Source organism: Patiria miniata, unplaced genomic scaffold, assembly GCF_015706575.1.
Source record: "Patiria miniata isolate m_02_andy unplaced genomic scaffold, ASM1570657v1 HiC_scaffold_27, whole genome shotgun sequence".
Classification (NCBI taxonomy): domain Eukaryota; kingdom Metazoa; phylum Echinodermata; class Asteroidea; order Valvatida; family Asterinidae; genus Patiria; species Patiria miniata.
This window is the reverse complement of record NW_024037066.1, coordinates 865367-882034: the sequence shown is the minus strand read 5'-3', so window position 1 is coordinate 882034 and position 16668 is coordinate 865367. Positions and strand designations below refer to the sequence as shown.

The window sequence follows — 16668 nt, the reverse complement described above, 5'->3', positions numbered from 1 at the left end:
GCTCGGTAAAATCTGGACTTTTCCAGTTCACTCGGCTTCGCCTCGTGAAATGGAAAAGTCCAGATTTTACCTTGCAATAATATTCCTCCCATTCCACACTGAGCCACTCAATATTTATATAATTTGTAATTTGATTTGCCACAAATAGGTCATGATCAACCAACGACTTGCAGAACCTGAGCCCGATTTCATGACCCTAAGCCAAAAATATCGCTTAACAAATTGATATGCTTTTTATATGCTTAGCATAATCAGTCAAAACCAACTAAGTGATATACATTGTACGGCATGGAAGACATATGGTAAGATGCATTTCCGTGGTAAGCAGCACTTAAAATGGTCCCAGTTAAAATAAACCAAAATATATCACCAGATTTATTTATTGAGATGTCGACTGATCAATCTTTTCATTTGCAGATTGTATCATCAGAAATACAAATGTGTCATTAAATTTGACCCCAGACTGTATTTATTAAACATTGTATGGAATGCATCTTGGTCACTTAATTTATGCCCAAATGTCATTATTCCAAATGTATTTTATTTATGCATCTAAGTGGTGTTGAATTTGTAAGTTATTTTGACATTGTTTCTTCGACTTGTGTTTCATTCTGATGAATTTCAATATCTTTTGCCAGCTTGTGGATTGTTTAAAGTAAGACATGTTGGTCGGTCACAATCTCTTTCTTTAACCCAAACCGCCCTGAATCCTTCAAAATCCTCTTTGCCAAAGTGGAGGAAATTTGGAGGATTGAGGTTTCATGGCAAAAGTGTGTTACTTATTTCGTAGGATGCACTTTGTCAAGGTCTTGGGCCAGACCTTATGTTGTTTTTGCTCAGCCGTGCATAAATGTAGGCCTGGATTATGCTTGAAATCCTCTGTACTGCTCCAGGATGTCACTGGCCAAGCCTCAACATATTGACAGTCACTGCCGCAGGAATTTGCAGGATTCAGGCAGTGGTCACCCCTCCATGGACCATATTCAAGAAATAATAGAGGAATTTGCAGGATTGAGGCTATATGCTATTTTTCCATGAGGCCAAGTGCAGGATTGAGGCTACATTCTAGCAAAAAGGCTTAGGGAGTTAAGGTTAATATGATTTTCATATTTTTGTGTATGAAAAGTAGATGCCCAAAATCATGCCAAGAGTTGGCGTTCAAAAATTACCTCTTGGTTTGTTATCCCATTTGTTTGGATTTATACTGATGAAACGTTTAGAAATTAACCAGTGCACGCCAGGATTATTTTGACAAGAAGGGAACGAGGCGCGGGATTACTTTTCACTCGACCTCAAGCCAGGCGGGTGGAGCCATTACCCTTGGGCAGCACACTCATATTTCCGGCCTGGCTCGCTGCGAGCGGGTCGCTAACAGATACTTCCGGCTTGCTCCTTGCATGTTTATCTGTCATCCGTTCCGAATACCGCAAATCTTTTGCATGCACATGGTATACATGGCCTCGGGTGCAAACTGGTTAATTCGATTTAAATCAGTGTTAGGTATTGATTACCTTGTTGAAAAAATTGGGAAAGATTTTTTTTACACCTTTTTACTGATCAGAGAGTATACTCAAGTTGACAGAGTAAAAAATATCCTGTTTTCAAATCACATTTACCTAATCTGTAAAGCTGTTCAGTGTACATTATCTGATTAACATATCTGTTGTTACCAGCAAATGGGGGTTGTATGTGCATACATGTACATTTCTATCAGTTTCTAGAGCTTAATTAAAGTTGGCGTTGAACAAAGTATGGCTCTGTCTGATTGCTCTTCAGTTGTTATTTTGTCCTTTAATTTTTTTTCCTGAAATTGTGGAAATTGGACTGCTACGAAATATGAACTCACTGACGTCACGGTCACAGATGTGTGTGAGGCTGAGGGTCCATATGAGGGAGACATGCCAGATTTCACAGATTCAAAACTTCCTGGTCTTTCTCCAGAAAATTTTTTATCTTTACATTCGAACCAAATGGAAAGCATTCCTAGTTTCTGGCAATGGGCCTTATTCACGAGTTGGCCATTTTTGTCGAGTTCCCTGAATGTATTTCATTAATTGTTAACTGTGTAATGGGATGGCGCCAGACTATTTATGCAGGCACAATGCAGCCTTATTTTACTGTCATTTTTTTTGTTAAATATGATAGAAATATTGGGGAATGTTTAATTACAAATTTTAAATTATTCATTGAAGCAGACTGGAATTTAATATAAAAAGAAGTTGCTTTCATTTCTCTTCGCAAGTTAAAAAAAATTAAGATTTTACCTAACTTTCAATCCAATATGGCCGACTCGTGAATAAGGCCCATATGGACCATTAGAAATGGTACGCATACGGGTTACATATATTTAAAGGTGATTGAACCCCTTAACGCCGGCTGATGCCTCTAGGCACAGCTCATAAAAGCTGATAAGCCGGGGGACTGCTATTGCTGCATTCCTGCTGCATAGCACGTCCATTCATGGACAACGGACAAATGCCTGCACGTACACTTTCCAGCCGATGTGCAGCTGTCCGTGGCCAAACAATACCGGCGTCAAGGCCACAAAAAAAAAGTCTCCGGTTTTTGGTATGGAGCTTGCCCAAAAAGTGGTGTGGCGACGCGGCTTTTTTTTTTTTTTTATCTGGTTTTTTTTGCTTCAAATGTCGGCTGATGTCTGCAAATGGTGCCCGACTAAACTTAGTGCAAATATTATGGGAGACCAGAGAGGCCACATAAAGCTTATTCTCGATCATAACCCCATCTAAAAACACGTTAAAATTGTGGAGCAGCAGAATTCCAGTCAAACCAGTGAGTTTGGCGGTTTTGAGACATCATCTTTCATTGAAAAAAAAACTTTTTCATTTTGCCGACGCGCATGGCTACGGCGACGCGCGCGCATACCAGAAACCGGAGACTTTTTTGGGGGGCCTAATAGACGTGTTTTTCCTCAGCCATACATGTATCCCGTATGCGTACCATTTCGAATGGTCCCTTAGTCTGTAGTTGATGTTCCTGAATCGCAACATTGATATAATACTGAGCCAGAGCCGGCGTGTCCTTGGCCTAAAATCTTGAAGCTTCACCCGAGGCCAGCTGCTGAAGATACGTATACCATATGCGTACCATTTCGAATGGTCCCTTAGTCTGGAGTTGATGTTCCTGAATCGCAACATTGATATAATACTGAGCCAGAGCCGGCGTGTCCTTGGCCTCCAATCTTGAAGCCTCACCTGAGGCCAGCTAGCTGCTGGAGACAACCAAGTTTTGACAAACTCCAAATTATCATCTGGAAGTTGTAAAGAATTCATTGACGGGACATTCGGTAATTAAGGTTTGCGTTACAGACAACATCTAAATGTAATGACAAGACTACATGTCTTTCTTTATTAATCCGCACTTCTTGCTGGTGAAAAAGCGCTTTATAAACCAAATAGATAAAAAATAATATTAAAGTACCATCCCACGGATGGTCAAGGCGTACCAAAAGAAAACTTATTTCACCTTCTCTGCAATCAAATATAAAACTCAAAAATCAATTTGCATGATTTGATAGAATGTTCATTTTGTGTTTTAGTATTTACAGCTTAGTCTTATAATTTACAAATTTGACAACCAGAACTGTTGATGGCAAAACAGTTTAAGAGATATTTCATTAATATAATCAATCACAAATTTTCATCATTATCAGTTCGCTCAAAATGCATTTACCATTTTAACCCTTCAATGCAAACATACATTCTGTGCCAGGTAGTCCTTTCAGTCAAAATCAAACAAGTGACTGTTTTCAACAGGTAAGAATTCCCAGCCTACATAAAGCAGGATTGACTGGCTGGGACTGATTAAGCAACTTGATACAGCTATGCTTCGACTCTGGTTGAGTGACAAAACAGCTGTGACCACAACTTGCCTGCTTTGTCTGTTGACCCAGTTTGACTAGTCACAGTGTTTGCTTGACATAATATGATCTGACTGCTGGTGACTAGCCTAAATTGTTAAAAATATAGCAGGGCAAGTGGAGGTGAATATTTTGACTGTCTGTGACTGTTTAAATAGCAGGACGGTTAATGTCAAGAAACTCTCGACTTCTTTGAGCCCCATGACATTAATTGAGCCATTAAAAATATTATAAACTTTGGCTATTGTCAAACAGAGTACAGAGGCCAAGTTCGGGCAAGCACCATTAGTCGACTAGTGGTTGATTTGTGACGTACCTTACGCCTGCGCACTGATAGCAACGTGCGAACGTCTCTAGTCAAACGCTGGTCAAAATGTCATCGCAAAACTTCTGGATCCTGGCTCTCTGCTAGCGTTATGAATGCGCGCGGCTATTGGTTACCAGCGATGCAACCAGCCCCAGTAGGTTGGTTCCAAATAGTCGACTAGCGTAGTCAACCACCGTCGACTAGACAGAGTTCGGGCAAGCGTTAGTCGAACTATGGTTAACCATTGGTCAACTATAGCCCTTGCGCGAACTTGGCCAGAGCTGTGGCTACATCTTTTCTCAGCCTGTGCCCACATTACATGACAAATGCCTAGCCATAGCCCTGGCTAAGAGATGGAACATGACCTTTTATTTTTTGGCAAGTCGCAACTTAAATAATGCAGCAAGGTTGTGACTATAATACGGGGGATATAGGAAATGGGATAGGGGAAGGAATAAAAGCCCTTGGCTTCTCCTGACCCCTATGCTGACGCTTCAGTGAATCCATCTTAAAATAAGTTCATCCAAATTTAATTTATGACTTATTTTTCCTTGCACATTAATTTTACTACTTATAATGTATACATTCAATTACCTTGTAAACCCTTAAAATTAACCCTTAAAAAGGTGCTACATAATGGGTCTCATATTTCTCAGAAACTTCAATTACCTGTCTTTCAAAATAGACATAATTACCAGCGCTTTGAGTACCTAACTGTTGGTAGATGCGTGCGCTATATAAGACTTCGTTATTATTATTATTATTATTATTATTAATGTCGGCATGAATAAACCAAAGTAATTACGATGTAAAAAAAAAACCAGGTTAATGACTCACATGACTGGTGGCATATGTCACATGACTGGTCACGTGACAGAAATTGGTGGGGTAACATGTCGCATCATGAATGATAATCTAGTGATGGAGGCTGAATTTCACATGATTTGAACGATGTGTGACGGAGTGAAAGGACGAATACTATAAAAGGGGAGGAGTGCACGAAAATCGATAAGGTTGACATCAAGTATATAAAATAGTTTTGCGTACATGTATACAAAGAGTCTGTAGAAAAAGAAGAGGACGCCCTAACAAGAACATTGTGTATCGCTGTGTTGAGTCTGTTATACACTGCATGAAAAAAAAACAGAGATTAAAATTAAGTTTGTTTATAGGCACTGTCGATATATCGATATCACTCGATTATTCAATATTCTTTTGACATCGATATCGCCAAAGTTTTTTTAATCATATTGAAATATCCAAATTTTTAATGAGGAATGATATCAAAAATATCGAAAATGCGTCAGATTATCGTCAAAATAAAATCTACAGTTTTTGCTTTTACTTTGTGTTTAACGTTTGCTGTATAATGAAATAAAACTCGGTGGCAACTTGTGCCTCAAAATAAACACATCGCGAAATGCCAAGCCCCCTTAGTGCTCTGCGTTGGCTGGAATTCGTGGTCTCCCCAATGTAAAGCCTCAAAAGAAACCGCCCGTTCTGGACAAACTCTGAGATTTGTCTAAAAAGTTTGAGCAATTATGCTCCAGAGAAGGCCCTGGAAAGTTGGGACTAATTTTTTTTTTTTTTTTTTTTTTAAATCAAAGTGTCATCTTTATGGTCTTTAACTTTTACATGGGATGATCGATATATCGGATATTCTTGATATTGGATATATCGATTACTGAAAACTCCGATATCGACGGTGTGTATTTGTTTATGCAACGTGACTGTTTACACGGAAAAAGGCTGGGGGTAGAATGAAATATATATATCGCCATTACGACTAATAAGATAAAATATCTTCAATACATGTATATCTTATAAACAAAAAGGATTATCTTTAAATATCTGGTGACAAAAACCTTTGCAATTTTGTGACTGTTTCTATTTGTTGCTACTGGTAGATGATGCCGAGTAAAATACTGCTTCCCAAAAAATAATTTCTTACCATTTTCAAGATGGCGGTTTGTCTTGGTCACGTCTGTAACAACAAACAAAAGTGACCACGCTTGTATCAAGAATTGTCTGAATCACATTTTCCAAACTATCATATTCCGTCCAAAAGCGCCAACATCAACTTAACAACCTCTGGTTGGTGTGTCGGTAATTGCCGCTCACTTTTTTTGCGATGGTCGCTTCACATTCAAACTTTTTCCCAGTTGTGCTCTTTGCCACTAAAAAAGCCTCAAATCAGATCTTACCAATTATCATGATTATGCCACGCAAAAGTGGACATGGGTTGAAAAGTGGAACATTTTACGAAATCTTCATCAGAACTACAAGCGTCACAACCTCCACTGTGGTCTCAAATTAAAGGGGACAACAAGACCTTTCATTTGAGTGGTGTGCCAGTGAGATGGAATGAGGTTAAATGTACTTTTTGTCAAAAACCTGTTCTGGGCGTTTAAAGTATGGATTTTAGGGAGTCATTTTGGCATCTTGTTTTCTCATGCCAAATGCAAGTGTTAAGCCACACAAAAAAATAGTCGGTCTCTGTTCAGACCGAAGTTCCGGAATTGATGCGGCGACGCGGTTTTTTTTTTTTTTTTTGGTGGCTTGTTTTTTTCAAGCTTGGATTGTACAGACAAGGTGGGTACTATTTTGCTTGTTTGTGTCCTCATTATACATTGGTGTCCTCCATAATTTGCCTTGGTGCCCTTTATCATTTGCCTTGGTGCAATTTCCCCATTCCTTGGTGCTCCTTGGTACAAAAATTTGAGGAGGCGCGGCAATAGAGGGCGCTGTTGTAGCTTTCATGTTAATTTTAAGAAGAAAAAAAAGGTTGACGCGCATGATTAAAATCGACGCGCGCCCTGACCAGAGACCGAGTATTTTTTTGGGGGGCCTTATTGTGAGTTTTTGTTTTTAACCAGTTCGAGCCGGGTTTATTTTGACAGCAACCTGACCCAGAAGCGGGATTATTTTTTCACGAACCTCGATGCCCGACGGGTTCAAGCCATGATCTGCGGGTAGCACACCCTAATTTTTTTGGGTGCTGACAGATATTTCCAGCCGCGCTTGTTGCGGGTTCATCAGTCATTCGATCTGAATTTCGGAAAACTTTTGCGTGGCTCCAGCGTGAACTGGTTAAGGCAGAGAGAAAGGTTCATATTCAACGCCAATAGAGTTTTGTTTTGTTTGATTATCAGTTTCTTACTTATTTTTACTTTTACCAAAGATGGGCGGACAGACTGTAGAGCGAGTAATACCGTAACTCGAGTAAAACCGAAATATATCCCCTTCACCGACGTAATTTGAGTAGAATACATCATGTCACCTTTTGGTGAGGCGTTTTAATCTTTCTTTTGTAATGCCTTGTAAGTATATTTTTTGTTATAATTTATAACTTAGAAAATAGAGAAATGAACGTAGAATGAGCACATCTGTTGCTTTTGTAACTGCCATTACACTTATGAACAAGAAAACACACATTGATTTTTTTCGTAAATAATGCCCAATTAAAATAAAATAAAACTTTGTTTCCACATCACGAGGAGAATTGTAAATAACTATACATTTTATGAACAACATTTTTTTCAGTTTGGTTGCTGAGATACTATTATACACATTGTAGCAGTCTATGTATGAACATGCGCATAAATTACATTACACAAGCAGCATAGCGTGGAGTCCTCAGTCTGTAGAGTTCGTAAGGTTGCAGGCCAGTAAATAGGCCCAAACTTGCCTACGCCGGCCAAATCACGATTTGCATGACCTCAACTTCTTTTTTTTTCCTATTACAGAATTTTGTGGGCCATGAACTTGAGGGTTTTGTGAAATTGGGCCCTAAAACTGCTCTATTTTGCCATGAAGGGCAGGCATCATTTCTCAAAATGGCGATGCGCTTCACGACTACTTTAAGGGGTGATCATCTTTGGATGGAATTTTCTTCCAAAAGTCATTGGTTAATCCAAAAATTTTTTACAGAAAATGAAAGATGATGAAATAAGCTTGAACACTTAGGAGAGTTGTGAGTATTTTTCCTAAATTTGGGAAGTGGGTATATTTATCACTGGGATCTATGGCAGTTTATTTACTAGTCTGCAACCTTAGCTCTTGGACCCGACTATTCCAAAACCGCAACAAATCAATGAGATGAATCAGCCACAAGTCTAGGACCTGGACCCCTGTGCCACAAGCCTGCTAAGCATTAATACTGTCCATTTCTCATGTCTGTGACCTCGTTTTGCACTGACCCTAATTCGTGGATGTCATTTCCTTCTATGTCACCCATCAGCGATTCGTTCTCCTGGTCCATGCTCTGATTGCCGGAGGCCAGTAGACTCTGGAACACCGGATCGCCGATCTGCAGGTCTGGGTTGTTCGACTCGGTGCCGGAGTAGGATTTATGCCAACCTTTGGGCCTGAAAACACAAAAGGAAGGAAATTCGCATATTTAACACTTGAAACAGTTTTTAAAAAATGTTTCATTACATGTAATCTTATCTTGTAAGATGGAATTGTTTGCATAGGGGAGTGTCGATTTTATGTTATTAGCACTGTAAATTCAATGCTGTTCGAGAGCTTGTAAGAAAAAATTCACAAGCTTAAATCTGATATGAATCAAACTCATATCCCCCTGCTCGTTAGTGCTGACATCTTAAAGGGAAGATACAACATTTGCACTCATTAAAAAATCAAATGATCAAATTATCACGAAATACCTTACTGGATTGTCAGGGAATGACAGTCTAAAGCATCCTGTAAAATCGTGGCTCCTGGTGTGCTGACATTTTTATAGAACAACTGTATTTTTCCAATGCTGGTCGGCCGACAAGCGTTGGAGAATACTGGCTTTTTTTCAAAAACTGTTACTAATTTTTCATATTTAGTTATTCTGACTTTTGTTTGCAATTGATTGCACACCTGTGAAGGGGTACAAGCCTGCTATACTGATTCTCTGACCTTACAATTCCCGAAAGTCTATTAATTGCTCTGTTTCATCTTAAGTGGGGTCAGGGAACTAGACAACAACAACATGATTGGTTTTCTTGGTTTTTCCAGCATCTACAAGCCCAAAACGTGAAACAAGTCAGGTTAACAATATTTTCTATAACATACTTATCCTCCAAATCCATTTCTTTCTGAAAATTGCAGCAAAAGCAAATGTTGTACATTCCCTTTAACCACTTTTCCCACAAAGCTTGCCAGAGTTGGCTGGCTACTTCGATTCGACTTAGCTGTGGGTAAATTCCATCTCAGAGAGGAAGCCTGAGTGTTGTTTTCACTATTCCCCCAAGCCCAGGTTGGACTCCGTTGTGTACACGCAACGGAGTCCAGGGTATGAATTTCTCCTGCCATAGCGGGGGGGGGGGGGGGGGGGGGGGGGGGGGGGGGGGGGGAAATTTTGTATGATTTTTACCTGACGGAGGAAACTGAAATGTCGCTTACATATTCCTTGTGTCCAGAATTATGCCTGCGCTGGGTTTAGAAAAGGCAAATATGTCCACGGGCGGCGTGTTTACCGAAAATAAACCGCAATCCCACGCTTTTGTTGAAAACATTTTCAGTACGAACTCCCTGTGTGAAGATTACGCGCGCGCGTGCATGCACACCTAGCACGCTGCCGCCACGGCAGCAAGCGGCAGCAAACGGCACGCGCATGTATATCTTCATGCGGGGAGTTCGTACTGAAAATTTTTTCAACAAAAGCGTAGAACTTGGCGGTTTATTTTCGGTAAACACGCCGCCCGCGGGCACATGTGCCTTTTCTAAACCCAGCGCAGGCACAATTCTGGACACAGGGAATATGTACGCGAAATTTCAGCTTCCTCAGTCAGGTAATAATATGAAGAAAAAAATGTGTTCTAATTTTTTTCGCTATGGTGGTACAATTTATACCCTGGACGTCAGACGTAATGCAATGAAGACATCGTCCAACCTGGGCTATATTCCCCCTTACTCATGCGCCTACGTGTTCACAGTGCACTCATCGCTTGAGACTTAAGCTTATGCACTCTGCATCATTTTCAATCGTGCACAAATAAACAATCACACAAGCATGGACGGAATTCATCTTGAGCAGGTACATGAGTCGGTGACCCGACAACCTCAGGACAGTTGGCACGGGGACGACCGGGGAGTAAATAAGTGGCTCTTACCTCAGGAATGTTGCAAGGAGGAGAGGGTCGACTCGTTTGTATCGCTCGTCTGGTATACTGCATCGGATGATCTCACTGACAATGACTCCTACTATGAAGGTAGCCATGCTGGAGAACATACTGTACCACATGAAGGAGATCTGAAAGTCAAGAAAAACAGGAAATTATACATGGAGGGCCAACTTGACCCCAAAAAAATGATTCTAAAGCAACATAATTTTAGTGTTTGTGGAAGAATTTTAAATAGTTCTGTTTGTTTCTTGTTCCTCTGTCATTTGCCTCTGAAGAAGTCCTTGCTAAGGATGACTATAAGGCCGCTCTAATGTTTTGATTTGTATATTCCAGGTTAATCCAGTCATGGAACAGTTTGCAGCAGTTTTTACTATTTTTCATAATTTTAAAGATTCTTTTTCCAAGTTTTAATCCACAGTTGGGTTTGCTCTAGAAATTTTTCTGCTGGAAGAGATGGTGAGGGATTTTGTTTTAAAAAAATTTCAAAAGATTTGGGATTGTTCAAATTATTAGTCAATATTTCTTCATGATTCCTTTCTTAAGTTTTATTGCAATGAATGAAGGTACACTCTGGAAAAGCAGTGCTGTTGGTAAGTGCTCCAACAACAGAAACAAATTCAAAAAATTGTGCAAATTCCACTCGGGATTTTCATACAAAGTGCATGAGGATGCATAGCAATTAGGCCAAATTTTTTTTTTTAAAGTTCTGCTTCTGATTACATGGCATTCGAAAATAGGGTAGGTAGGTTGGGATTTTTTTTCCCAATTGTTTTTGTGTCCGATCATATGGAGGCATCTTCGTGTAGTCAAGGGAAAAAGGTAGAAATTGATGGTTTTGGGGGGGGGTAGGTTTTCCTCATTTTCCCCATAAAAATTAGAGTAGGGGCCGTCAGAATAGGGTAGGTAGGGAAACCGGAAGCAGAACTATTTTGCTTTTTGGCCTTATGGTCCCAAAGCCAAATGCAGTCATCAGATTTGCCTTATACAGCTTGACTCACCCTATACAGTGCAAATGCGTCTTCTTTGACGTTGTGATTTTCATCTTGGTGTGTCGCCGCACCTATTGTGATCCACATCGACAGGTAGAAACCCACCAGTATTCCTATCAGAGCTCCACTGCAGGTAAATTATGACAGAGAAAAAGAAAATGAAAAATCTCTGGCAACTGACTCTGGCACAGAGGTAAAAGTGTTGGAAAGACATTTTGTAAATGGGGAACCATTTTTTTCTTCATTATGGATTACTGACTACCTACATACTTCCACCCTCAGCAATAAATTATTGTGCAACACAGTTATTTAATTTTGGCTTCAGGCACCGTCAGGCACGGCAGAAATTTTCAAAAAATATGCTTTTACTGGCTAATCAATATAATTAGTAGAGTTGCGCAACTTAGGGTTGACACAAGAAATTCACAGCTTTGTTTATGAGGCAAATTGAATGTTGTTTTACCTACGACCGAATTCTTCCAAAGAAGATTGGAAAAAAACTATCTTCAAAATGGGAAGCGGAGCTAATTCAATGACTGTTTTGTAACTGATATAAAATTGTACAAAAATAACTGTCGTAAACGCTGTGATCATTCTCATCCAAGATTTTTATTACATTGAAACACTGTGCAGCTATGCCAAGGTCTTGAAAAATCCCGATCATAATAAAATGGCATAAGGTAGGAACGGTTTCAAGAAACTGACTTCTAGTCTGTTGTGAATTTGGTGATGATCTTTTCATCATTTAGTTTATCCTTACCCTGTGTTTGCTCTTCGGTACAGCATGCCCAGTGAGAACACTCCAAGGAGCGGTCCACCCACACCGCCTAGTACTGTGTTGGCCATCTTCACCAGAGAGCCTAGTTTAGATGCCACAAACGCCAGGCCGATACTGGCAACACCAAAACCAGCAGCTGTATACATACATGGACAAAAAGAGATCAGTCACTTGAAGTCTACTTTGGTTTCTGAATTTACCACGAGAATCGTTTGCTAAATCACCTACAAAGAAAGACTAGTCTGAGCACAGACTAATTAGTCTGAACACAGACTCAAAACGGCAGGCCACTTAAAGTCTGATACTGGCCAGCATTTGGATTGTCGTCCTTACTCGCAGCAGAAGCTGAATTGCGGCTACAATCTGGTCGAGCCGAGGGCATGTAAAGGCGCCTAGTTAGCCGCCATACGACCCATGTCTGACCACAGAGCACAGCCAGAGATAAAAAAATTTGCTTTTTGCGCAGGGAGGAAAACTAGATAGCCCGGAGAAAAGAGAAAAACTCTCGTGGCATAGGAGAGAATCTACGAACAACTCTACTCACGTATGGTCCGAGCCGGTAATCGAACCTGGGCCACATTGGTGAGAGGCGAGCGCTTTACAGACTAGCCACCCATAATGGTTTTCACCAGGTTTGTCTACATCAGAGTCTCACCTGGGGTCAATTTTGTGGAATCACTTAGCACATTAATTTACTAAGCACAAAATAAATATTGCTTAGCAGGGTTACCAGCCAAACTTTGACGTGTTGTTAATTGCCAATGACTAGTACCCAGCTAATAAGCAATAAGCTTACTGAGTAACTTGGAGATGATCGTGTCGCATCGGTCCTGGGCCTGGTTCACAGCGACTGAGCTGCTTGGCGTCGAAGCTGACGTAACAGTGCTACCGCTGGCGTTTGTGGATATCTCCCCGTTGGCGTCCGAGTCAGTACGAGGCTTACTGCGACCTCTCCATATCCGCACAACGTCCATTAGCGTCACGGCCGCTAGGGCGTTCAGGCCCGACGACACAGTGCTGAAATGAGAAACCCGGTCATATTTCCCATTTCAAGAATTTCAAAGTTGTTCATTTTAGAAAATCCCAGACTCAACGACAAGTAGACTTTTAATTGAGTCGATCTTAAGTCAATAATAGGCCAGTCACAAGTTAGTCACATGTCAATCACAAGTCAACCAGACATCAATCGCATGTGAATCACAAGTCAGTCACATGTCAGTCGCATGTCAATCACATGTTCATCACATGTCAATCACATGTCAATCACATGTCAATCCATGTCAATCACATGTCACTCACATGCTTTCCCTATGCTTATTACATGTCATATCATAAGTCACATCACATGAGTCGATCTTAAGTCAATAATAGGTCAGTCACAAGTTAGTCACATGTCAATCACAAATCAATCACAAGTCAGTCTCATGTCAATCACAGGTCAATCACATGCCAATCACACATCAGTCACATGTTAATCACATGTCAATCATACGTCGATCACATACCAATGACAATTTTACACAGGAGATGAACACTGACAAGGAAATTCCTGTGTCATTGTCATCAAAATAGCTTGTGACTGAATGATGTGTGAATGACCTTAGAATACTGTTTCAATTACGACTCCGACTACAAGAACAGTATCAAGCTGAAATCTTGAACAGGTTACAACTGGACAACACTGTCCTACTACAACCAAATATTTTTAGAAGCAACATGTGAAAGAAAATCTCTCAACACCAGCTTACCTGAGAGTTCCAGCAAACAGGCAAGCCACAAACAGACCCTGAATCCCTGGGATTTTGCCAAACTCCAGGCTGACGAAATACACCAGAATCTGGATGGAAAAGAATGAACCGCTATCTTAAGAACAAACAGGGGAAAAAAACTTGCTACTTGTATAATTTAGTTCAGCTGGTGCGCAGACGAAGTTGTAGCTGGATTCTTTGCTCACAATTCTGAAAACAATAAGGAGACACATTATCGTAATTTCTTCGCACAATGGGAGACATCGGTCATTAGGGAGACATGAAAATGTCTCCCTAATGTCACAGTTACTGTTACAATTAGATTATATTTGTTGCTAGTGGTCTCATTAGTAAATATACCGAAATTCGTGGAAAAAGGAAAATGGAATATTGGGTTAGGGCACATTTAAGTTCGTGTGCACAAGTCTATGGGGATGTATCCCAAATGTCCAATCCAGGGTAATTATTATTATTATTATAATTATTATTATTAATCATTTCAGGCAATGAAACCAAGGATTCCTCAAAAGCGCCCTAGGCACTGTAGCTCTCAAGCTGAAGAAACCCGTGGAGTGAAGACAATGAGAAGAAATTACAGTTTTAGAGCTGGGAGGAAAAGCCCGGAAGAATATTCTAGGGAAAACCGTTGGAATCAGGTAGGGACTGAAAACCTAATCCACATACTGGCCCAGGCAGGATTCAAACCCGGGTCACAGCGGTGGAAGGCGAGGAAAGTACCGCTACGCCAACCTGACTCCCAGTCCCAGAGTCATGGATTTTGATGGACATTGTCTTCTACTCAGTAAAACTAAGCAGGGAGTTCGGGTAAAGTTTCAAGTTATTTCAGGGGTTCAGAGATTGCATATTTGCTGGGAATTTACTTTCCAATATTACCCACCTGGTCTGATGATTGGTAGTGTGGTGTGTAATGAGGCGTCGAGCCGTTACAGCTCAGTAGTGCAGCTTTGGGAGAAAAGAACAAAATAATTGAAAATTTAAAACTCTTTCAGAGTGATTCGCTTGGAATAATGATAATGACATACTAATAGATTCCATAAAGTACCTTAAGCATTTATAACAATGCTTATGAAGACACTAATACACAACTCAACTGAGTGTAAAATGATAAATATTATTATTCATAAGATGGAATTTTGCGTTGGGGTGTAAATCAAATTAGGCTTTTGCCCTTCACCGACAGTATAAACACTGTGTACTCGGTGTGTTACCTCCCAAGTGAAAGTTGGGAAAAATCACTCGGGTGGGACTCGAACCCACGACCTCCTGCTTTCTAATGCAGATGTCTTACTACTCGACTACTGAGCTAACGGGATCGGTTGGCTGGTTCGAATCATGTACATAGCAGCGGGTACCGCATTAACTATTCATGAATAGGTCGTGGGTTCGAGTCCCACCCGAGATATTTTTTCCAACTTTCACTCGGGAGGTAACACACTGAGTATACAGTGTTTATACGTCGGTGAAGGGTAAAAGCCTAATTTGATAAATATTATTGTTATACCTCGTCTTGAATACTGTATTTTCACTGGCCTAGAACAATCACATGTATGTGATATCCCACAGGGAGTGTTCTATGACATTTGTACATACATTGTGTGCTATGACATTTATACGTACGGTACGTACGGTACGGTACGTACGGTGTGAAATGCTTATATTGTTGGTACCCACGCTATTTTCACCATGTTTTCACACATGAGTGGGAGCAGTGAACTAGCAGACGATCAGCTGTTTCGAGCAGGCAACAAGCATGTGAGTTGACGTTCGATTGTCATGATTGTTGTGTTTACTGCTGTTTGTTTTCGTGATTTTTGCATCGAAATCCAAAGAATCCAAGACAAAGGTATAACAAAACAATTGTTGACTGCTGTGATGTGGGATATGACGTTTTTAACACCCTAGGGGTGCATAGCACCTTCGGCTTCGCCCCGGTGTTAAAAATGAATGTCTGGTGTTAAAACGACATATCCCACATCACAGCAGTCAACAGTTGTTAAATAATCCAATTTTTAAAAATTAATGCAGTAATTGAAGAAAACGAATAGATAAATTGACCTATGAACACTGGGATACTTTCTTAGCAAAACAGGTTACCATTATCATCATATGTGTCTTCTCACCAACTGGCATGGGGGGGGGGGAGGGGATACAAATATATTGTGACTCCAAATAAAAATGTTCATGTTCATGTTTTTCTCCGGGCCCTCCGGTTTTCCTCCCTCCGGAAAAATCAAACACTTTCGATCTCAGGCTGTGCTCCGTGGTCATATATGGGTCAATGTGGCCGGCAGCCTTAGGCGCCTTTACGTGCCAGCGGCCTGACCACGTTGTAGCCCCGTCCTTCGCAATTCAGCATACCAGCTGCGAGTAAGGATGATTAGCCTCCCAAATTATTATTATTATTATTATTATTTGCCAGACTTCTTTAAAACTGGCCCCTTACTCTCCCCAATATTCATGATAAGGTAAAAAGAGTCATCTCAATAATAATCCTAGAACTTCCCCCAACAGGATATCTCAATCATAATCCAAAAAAAGTTGGAGATCAAAATTAAAGCTCTCACACCAGGTAATCTTGTGGAAAAAATTTAATAACAGCCAATACTTGACTCAGTAGAATTGATTACTCAACAGAGGCCGCAGATGGGCCTTATTCACGAGTCAGCCATATTGAATTGAAAGTGAGGTAAAAATCTTTCTTTTTGGAACTTGCGAAGAGAAATGAAAGCAAGTAAATTACTAATTAATTCCAGTCTGCTTCAATGAATAAATTAAAATTTGTAATTAAACATTCCTCGATGTAAAAAGCCAGATTAAAAAAAAAAAAATGAC

The 16668-nt window shown here is 40.3% G+C and overlaps 1 protein-coding gene and 1 long non-coding RNA gene across 2 annotated transcripts in view; both read right to left on the bottom strand.

Moving 5' to 3' along the window:
* Nucleotides 1-4556: 4556 nt before the first annotated feature.
* Nucleotides 4557-6735, bottom strand: LOC119734241. Its single transcript, XR_005272055.1, has 2 exons — nt 6136-6735; nt 4557-5312 (listed from the first exon to the last, which is right to left on the bottom strand). It is a non-coding gene; the product is annotated as an uncharacterized LOC119734241 (long non-coding RNA).
* A 1404-nt stretch (nt 6736-8139) lies between these two features.
* Nucleotides 8140-16668, bottom strand: part of LOC119734544 (sodium-dependent multivitamin transporter-like) — a 31467-nt gene continuing 22938 nt past the window's right edge. Inside the window, exons 11-17 of the mRNA XM_038208081.1 lie at nt 14714-14778; nt 13816-13904; nt 12864-13084; nt 12050-12203; nt 11299-11416; nt 10289-10428; nt 8140-8551 (exon numbers count right to left, since the gene is read on the bottom strand). Of these exons, the coding sequence (XP_038064009.1) occupies nt 8338-8551; nt 10289-10428; nt 11299-11416; nt 12050-12203; nt 12864-13084; nt 13816-13904; nt 14714-14778 (1001 nt within the window). The 3' untranslated portion in view covers nt 8140-8337. The remainder of the gene's footprint in view (nt 8552-10288; nt 10429-11298; nt 11417-12049; nt 12204-12863; nt 13085-13815; nt 13905-14713; nt 14779-16668) is intronic.